The sequence below is a fragment of the Amborella trichopoda genome, chromosome 10, assembly GCF_054954075.1.
Source record: "Amborella trichopoda isolate Santa Cruz 75 chromosome 10, AtrichopodaSantaCruz75HAP2 v2.0, whole genome shotgun sequence".
NCBI classification, from domain to species: Eukaryota; Viridiplantae; Streptophyta; class Magnoliopsida; order Amborellales; family Amborellaceae; genus Amborella; species Amborella trichopoda.
Window position 1 is genome coordinate 12,997,015 of NC_142345.1, and position 8,726 is coordinate 13,005,740.

The 8,726-nt window shown below is 36.7% G+C and overlaps 1 protein-coding gene across 6 annotated transcripts; it reads left to right on the plus strand.

Moving 5' to 3' along the window:
* Nucleotides 1-3,188: 3,188 nt before the first annotated feature.
* On the plus strand, nt 3,189-5,520 carry LOC18438741 (pectinesterase QRT1). 6 transcript variants are annotated; one of them, XR_016043462.1, is made up of 5 exons: nt 3,189-3,918; nt 4,159-4,348; nt 4,578-4,784; nt 4,951-5,085; nt 5,198-5,520. XR_016043462.1 is itself a non-coding variant. In XM_020670161.2 (5 exons), exons 1-5 carry the CDS (start codon nt 3,431-3,433, stop codon nt 5,199-5,201), a joined length of 1,125 nt encoding a protein of 374 aa, XP_020525820.1. In that variant the 5' UTR covers nt 3,189-3,430; the 3' UTR covers nt 5,202-5,520. The 6 variants fall into 6 exon arrangements, 3 of the variants coding, with proteins under 3 accessions (XP_020525820.1, XP_006848989.2, XP_020525819.1); XR_016043463.1 differs by having other exon boundaries at nt 5,210-5,520; XR_016043464.1 differs by having other exon boundaries at nt 5,215-5,520.
* The last annotated feature ends 3,206 nt before the right edge of the window (nt 5,521-8,726 follow it).

Sequence of the window (8,726 nt, forward strand, 5' to 3'; positions counted from 1 at the left end):
TAATTTTATAAATGGATAATTATAATAAAACATGGGATTCCTCCAAGCACACAATCGTAAGCAAAACCACGTGAGGCCTCATGACCATACGTGTCAACATACCCAATCGATTCTCTACTTTTATTCATTATTATCAATTTTTTTAGGGTTATTGCGAGCAAAAAGAACATCCGCCAAAGCTTCAATTTCTATCTCATTTCTTAGTTTTTATGATTTTTTATTCTTGTTGAAGCTTTTCAAATCCCCTAAAGAAGCCTTAAATTTATTTTTAATTTTCTTGCTCAAATCTAAGCATTTTAATTGCTTAACAGAGGGACCCGTGAAGAACTAGTAAAATCTGCCATCTTTGAATATCTCTTTCATTGCTTAGTTTTATTTATTTATTTCTTATTGGTTGAAGATCTTCGAATCATCTACAAAATCCCTAAATAGATCTATTTTATTTGTATTTTTTATTCTTTCTCTAGATTGTGATTTCTTTATTTAATATTATCAGTATTTTATTCTTCTCTGTTTTATGTTTTCTGAGAATATTGAATTAAATTCATATGAATAGGGCTCATACTTTATTTTGGTGCTGATTTTATAGTGCTATGGCAAGAAATTATTGTTATCAGCATGTGATTTCTAGATTGTGATTTATTTATTTAGTGTTATCAGTATTTTGTTCATCTTTGTGTTATGTTTTCTGATAATATTGAATTAAATAGACAGGGTTAAGGTTCATAATTTATGTTTGGTGCTGAATTTATATTGCTATTGCAGGATATTATTGTTATCAGTATATGATTTCTAGATTATGATTTATTCATTTAGTGTTATCTGTATTTTATTCATCTCCATGCTATGTTTTATGAGAATACTGAATTAAATTCATAGGGTTAGGGCTCATAATTTATTTTAGTAATTAGTGCTGCATTTATAGTGTTAATTTCATAGTTCAATGAATATTTTAGCATTCTATCTAATCAATGCTCATGGATACAACTTGATTATTTGTTTGTTCTTCGTTACATAGAATTGGTGAAATGATTTCCTTGCAAGTGGAAGTAGAGAGGGCAGCATAAGCCTTGTCTTTGGATGCAGTTTGCACTAAGACTTATTTCTTATTAGATCAAGTGCATCATGGTTCTTTGCTACATGTTGGATCCTGGGGTTCTCTCAGTTTTAAGTTTTGATACATTGTAACTTGATTTTTTTGATGTGGTGCTCGAATGGAATATGGTTATGTTTTGGGTTATTGATCATTGGGTAGGTAGGTGAAAGTGCTTTTGTGTGTGTGTGTGGAAGGAAGAAGTTGTTGAGCAGGAGATGTTTTCTCTCTCTAAAAACTACTGGGTTTTTCTGTCTTGTTTAAAAACTAATATGTGGTTCTCTCTCTCTCTAAGAGAAGTAGTTTTCTCTCTCTAAGTGCTAGATGATTTGTATCGCTTATTGGGTTGTAGGATAAGTGGGTTTCTCCCTCTAAAAACTAGGTGCTCTCTCTCTCTCTCTAATTTTTGGTTCAATTAGTTTTGGGGAGTTTGTGGATTGGATTTTTGATGATGGGTCTGGATTTGAATGGAGATGTGATTATGAGCATGGGTGTGAGCGATTGATGTTGAAAATGCTGAATCTTTGTTGGGTTTTGGTGATTGTTTATTGGAATTTGCATGAATATGAGAGAGAGAGATAAGCGAGAGAGAGGTGTTTTCTCTTTAGTTGAGAGAGAGACAGAGAGAGAGAGAGAGAGAGAGATGTTTTCTCTTTAGTTGTGAGTTAGAGCAAGTCTTGCTATTTCTGTGTTTGTCTCTGGTTGATTTCTCGTTCATTTGTGGGTATACGAGAAAGAGAATGTGTGTATGAGAGACAGAATAGTTGAGTATGAGTGGTTATTATTGAATTCTTATGAGCTAGAGAGAGGGAGAGGGGTAGTAGGATAAGTAGGTTTCTCTTTCTAAAAACTAGGCGCTCTCTCTCGTGTTGGGGAGCGTCAAAAGGAGCGATTAAAGTACGAATAAAGTAGTGGGATATGTTTGAAGGGTAAAATGGTTCTTTATCATATTGAAAATTGATATAAATTCGGATCTGGATGTTATATAAAATTTTGAATCCAAATTCAATTTGAATCCGATAGATACTATTTGAATCTGAATCCAGATCTAGTCAGATCCAGCCCTGATCTGACCTCTTCTCACCCCTACCTATGGAAATGAAATAATTATATTCTACGCTTTGATGGGATAATTATATTATCTTTGAATAAAAAATTCGGGCTACCTTATATATGGCTGTTTTTTCTTGTAGGTTTGTCTGCAATCTAGTAAAAACTAGTCAAGATTCTGAATTTTTTTTATCAAATATGCATATTGGTCTCCCTTCCACCTTAAGAACTATCTCAAGTTCTCTACCTTCATGATGGAAGGCCATTTGGATTATTTAACCTTTTTCTGATGTTCCTAATCAAATATCAAAAAAATGAAGAAAAATGGAACACTCTATGGATCTTACCAGATAAACGGAAAGTTTCATGAGGTGCCAAGTCAAAAACAAACGTCCCTTTCAAATTAACTGTAGTATTTTTTCTTGTGGGTCTCTTTTAGATGTATGCAGTATTTTGAAATCCGGATCAGTGGGACAGATTGGTTACCCACAGATCCATGTTAGATTGTTGGATCAGTGATTTGTATCGGTTTTAGATTGATTTGAATTGATAAGGATGAGGGTGAGGGAAGATGGGTTTAGGGGATTGTGTGGTTTATGAGGGAACTTGGCTGAGGAGCATACCATCTTAGAATCAGTTCAGTCCCGACCAATTCCCATCTAAATCAGAAATCCCCACGTTTCAAAACACTCAATAAACCAATCGATCATATTTCCAACCTTTTCTATCCATGAAAATCCTAGAATCATTTAATCTTCTACTTATTAATAGTACCTACAACCAATATATAGAAACTCTAACAACATAATTTATCTCCTATTCGATAGTCAGTTGACAGTTGAATGAAACATCCTATTCAAAACATTTATAAAATGAACCTCCCTCCCTGTCAACATTTCAAATATGAGATGGGCTCTCTCGCTCTCTAAACATTTCAAACATGACATCGGTTATAATCTCTCACTCTCTCTCTCTCATATATACAAATGAAATCATCTGCATATCTGAATGTATATATATATTCCCTCTCGTGTAATCAAAACATATCTTCAATTGAAATACTGCCACTCCTCAATTCTCAATATCTTCCTTTGAAGTCAGTTATGTAACCGCTTAGACTTCCCGCCTCTCTCTCTCTGAAACCACAAAGAATTAAACCTTAACTACTCATGAACCACCTTGCAATAATCAAACCCTTGCATCAATCTCTCTGCAAATATATTCACCTATGTACCCTTGTCATGACGAACCTTTCCAACATTTTTAAACTCTCTCTCTCAAAATTGAATGGCCATCTCTCGAACGTTGCAGGCTACAAGGGGAGAGAAAGTGTCCTATCAACGCTCCCCCCATTTAATACCATCAACCATTTCCCACCACCCTCACAATCATTGTTTCTCTTTCTCTGAAAAAACCAGAAGCGCCCGATTTAGAGAGAGAAGAGGAGGTAGAGAGCGAAAGGGGAATTTCCTCTTTTTGGGGTTTTTAAGGGACATGGGGTGCTCTGGTTTTAATGGGTTTTTGGTGGTTTTGATGTTGGTTCTCGGGGTTTGCAGAGGATCATCAAGCAATGCGTATATTTCTTGGGATGATTTGAGTTTGGGGGGTGGTTCTGATGAATTGGAGGTGGGGAAGAGAGAGAAAGGGCGAGAGAGAGTGATTGTAGTGGCTCAAGATGGGAGTGGGGATTCGAGAACGGTTCAGGGTGCGATTGACTTGGTTCCTCGTGGAAATTATCAGAGAGTGAAAATTTTCATCAAGCAAGGATTTTACAGGTATACTTGCTGAAGAAGGCAAAATCATGGAAATCTCCCTCTCTCTGCACTTTCAGTTTGTTCATAGTTTTCAATGATATGGGTTGGACATGAAAAGGAAACAGAGATGAGTTGTTTTCTTGCTTGGGTTTCTGTAATTTGAGTTGTGTGAAAAAATATGGAGAGAGACAGAGAGAGGGAGACAAGTGCTTCAATTTTCCATGCTCTGTTTTTTTGATAGTTTGGTACTGTTTTTTGCAGAGAGAAGGTGCTTGTCCCATATTATAAGCCATGCATCTCATTAATTGGGGAAAAGAGGTCTCGAACAATGATTTCATGGCATTCCAGAGCCTCCGATCCAGGACCCAATGGCCACATGCTTGGGACCTTTAATTCAGCTTCTGTTGCCATAGAATCTGACTATTTTTGTGCATCATGGATCACTTTTGAGGTATACAAATTCAAGTACTCTTTCTCTCCATCTCTACTGTTCCAGTTTTCAAAGTAATCAAAATCCCTCTCTCTCTCTCTCTCTCTCTGTATCACTGGAATCCCTGTTTTGAACTAACCAAATTCTCCCCACTCTCTCTATATCACTACTCTCCCAAATTTGAGCCCTGAGATTAATTTCCCCACAAGAAATTCAAAGCCTATATTTGAGTTATTGTTTCTCTCTCTAGAATACAGCTCCAAGCCCACCTCCTGGTGCAGTAGGAATGCAAGCAGTCGCACTGAGAGTTTCAGGAGACAAAGCTGTGTTTGCAAACTGTAGAGTTTTGGGGTCACAGGATACTCTATTTGATGAGAATGGGAGGCATTTTTTCTACCGAAGCTACATTCAAGGTTCCATTGATTTCATTTTTGGCAGTGGAAGGTCCTTGTATCAGGTTAACTCCTTTCCATTCTCTCTCTCAATTAATTTGTTGTTAATAAACTAATGGAGCTGAATCAGGGATGCACTCTTCGATCGACTGCTACGAGTTATGGGGCCATCGCGGCTTCACAGAGGAATTCAGCGACTGAGAATTCGGGTTTCGCTTTCCTGAATTGCAGATTGAATGGAACAGGGTCTTTATACTTGGGGAGAGCATGGGGAAGATATGCAAGAGTGGTTTATGCATTTTGTAACTTGGATGATATCATAATCCCCGAAGGATGGTATGACTGGGGTGACCCATCAAGGAGGGGGTAATCTTCTCTCAACTTTGATCTTCTGTGCTTTTTTTTTTTTTTTGAGAGAGAGAGATTAGGGTTTTAATTCTTGTATTTTGTTGCTTTGATTGATTGTAAATAAATGTAGTTGAATTATCAGGACAGTGGTTTTTGGTGAGTACAAATGCAAAGGAAGGGGAGCAAATATGAAGAGGAGGGTGGCATGGGCCAAGTCTCTGACCTATGATGAAGCAAAACCCTTTCTTGGAAGGAATTACATTGATGGAAATCAATGGCTCGTGCTCTGATTTTTTTTTTTTTCTCTTTTTCAAATAGCCAAAAAAAAGAAAAAAGAAAATAGAGAAGAAGAAAAATGTAAAATTTCTGTTGTTTTTTATTTTTTTTGGGCTTATAAACGATTTTTTTGTAAAGTCAGTTTGGGTAAGGGGAATGATGGGTTTGTTACAGTTATGATCAGGGCCGTTCAAGTCTGCTTTATGCTTGCATTGCTATTGGGCCACGTGATACTCTCAGGACTACCTGAGATGAAATGGAATTTATGGAATTGAATATCAACCGTCTCCCCCTAGACCCTACCCTTCTAGACAATGAGTCCTCCTCCTCTATAGAATTTTAAATCAAAAATTTATTTTTAAGATGAATTTTAGAGCGGCCAACACGTAGTCAGGGACTCGTAGAAACCCATCCATTAGACAAGGAAAAAAGTTTATATAGATGCGAGGCTCTAAATAATCAAGATAGGGCGCACCTCAAAAATTTTACTAGAAGAGCGTGTTTTAATGCTCATATATCTTCAAATTGATCATCTCGACCTCAAGATGCATAGACATGAGAAAAAAAATGGATTTTAAGTTTTGGAAATAATGCATCTTGTGATACATTTTTGGACTGCAATTTTCAAGATTTTCTAGTTTTCATAGATCTGATTAATCTTCACTATTTTTGAAGCTTAAAATTTTATAATTAGTAATAAAAATATATGTCAAGGCTATTACAAAGATTTCCAGTATTGAAACCACATTTCTCGATACTTTGATTATTTAAAGCCTCGGCTTGACCTGTGGTTCTGTGGTATATAATGACATCTTCAACTTGCCACCCTGAAAAGAAAGAAAAAATTAATAGCACTTCATTTGCGCCAGCACAAAATAACATCCTAAGACTTATAATATGACCATCTAGTTATTTGGATGGTCAGGTCAAGATTTGAAACATCTTTATTTTTTAAAATGATGATATGGTATAAGTGAAAAACTCCCAAGCTGTATGAGCAAATTATAAAGGGATTGTATATCATGAGACCATTTACCTTTGATACAAGGTGGTTTCAATTACTTACAACTATCCGTTGTGAAATTTGATAGTTTGGGTTTGTCACAATGTTCAAAGAAATTTTTATTGAAGTTTGAGTTTGGTTAATGGAATAAATGTAGCCACTCAATTTTAAATCCCATGATCATGATTAATTGTGACCACCTTGTTCCAAAGGTAATTGGTTTCATTTTATATTTTTTCAATTATATATTTTATTTTTTCAAGTATATATTTTCGACTGAAAAATATTTTTTTTAATGGTTAGGAGGGAAAAATATTTTATCTGCATGAGGGAGACTACTATAATTGGATCAAATTTAGACCAGGTGAACCAATAGATCGTCTTTTGCCTAAAGCTTTTTAATGATAGTGATACAATCTACGAAATTGGGTCAAATAAATTCATTTTAGAGTCCCAACCAATTGATATTTTTCACCGCATTTACCCTTTCATCAAAGAAACTATCAATTCATTTAATATATTTCACAAACTTGTTCATCGAATATATGTGTCAAATTTGGAGATGAGTCAAATACCCCCAAAGCCCAGGCAAATCAAAATATTTTCCCAAATAAAAACTACTGTAAGGGAAAAAGCATTTCATCCATCCTAGGGCTGACCAATGTAGCATCCACCCTCCCCATATTAGGTGCCTTGGGGTTTATTTTCTCACTCCAAAACTGGCAAATACATTGGGATAAGGTTTATTCTAATTATTTGGGGTTGGCTACATGAATCTTGTTCTTTCATTTTTCTTTATCAAGGGTCATACCCTATTAAAACTGAAAGTCATAATATTTTCTCTCACTATTTCTATCTATGTCGTTTTAGGCCTTCTCTTAGCCCTTCTGAAGCATTCCACTTAAAATAAAATGTAACTCCTAACTGGTACTATATTAGGTCTATGCTATACATGACAACCCACCCGAGTCTACTTTATCTCATCTTATTGTCTATTAGAGATACACCTAAGTTATCTCATAGATATTCATTCTAAATTATATCTTTTTTTATCTTGCTACTCATCCATCTCAATACCATCATCTCAGCTATGTTCATCCTATAGATATGTTATTTATTGACCAACCAACATTCTGTCTCATAAAACATTGTTGTTCTTACAGCCGTTCTATGGAATTTTTCATTCAGTCTCAATAGTTTGCAGCATTTACATAAAACTCGGGATGCACATATCTATTTCACCCATCCAGCTCTAATTTTTTTGTGACATCTTCTTCAAGCTCTCCAGTCTCGAATATTATCGACCCTAAATATCAGAGACATTCTCTTTTACATATTTCTTGACCAACAATCTTAACTACTTCCTCGTTACTGCTCATATTGTTACTAAATTTGTATTACGTCTTAATCCGACTAATTTTAGAACTTTTAGATTCTAGAGCATGCCCCAATGTTCTAACTTTGTGTTGGAGTCACCTCTAGTCTGATCCATCAAAACTCTGTCAATCTCCTACAACCTACACTACAGTATCTCATGTTTTAGATTCTTAATTAACTCATCCATAATCAAAATAAAGAGTTATGGGATCAATGTTGAACCCTCAAGTACTCCCATTATCACTAAGAACTCACTTATCCCTCAACTAGTTAGTGCTCCCTCATACATATTGGTTGGGCTTAATTTTTCATCGTTCCGGGTCGGCCCGATATGGATGACCTGGTCGGAGGAATCATCTCTCAAACAACTGCAAGGCCCACGCATGTGTATGTGCATGTGCATGTAGTGCAGATAGGAGCCAACAAAGAGAGATATTTTAATTGACAAAGAAGGGCTCGATTGCCTACCTCGTCGTTTAGGTTAGGGGGACGCATCCGAGTGATTCTCCTTCTTAAATCATTTTGAAAGCCCTTCGGCTGTCCTTGTGTAAGGACAGAGATTTTCTCGAGGTGTTGACGGTTAAGTTCGCGGCTAAGCGCATACGCTCTCTCCCTCAGTCACTCGGGAGGAGTCATCTTGAGGTGGTAGCCAAGAGGGATCCAAGTCTTTGGTTGCCTCAAGTGCCCGGATGTCCTGCGTTTGCGTGAAGGGAAAGGTTCTTGTCGTCCTTCTTCCATACTCTTCCCTTCCCCAGTCAGCCTTGTTTTAAGCACGAGAGAGAAACGTTGAAAGCCTGAAAAGAGTATGTGTCCCAACCGTGCTAGCGGACAGCCAGAGGGCTTCATAACTATTCTAAGAGGGCGAGCTGCTCGGGTGTGTCCCTGAACCCCAAACGGCGAGGTAAGCGTCTGAACGTATTCCGGTCATAAAATCTCTTTCCATGTTGGTTTCTATCTGCTCTCAAGAGAGCTCGTGTATGTGCACACGCAAGCGTGCAGCGTG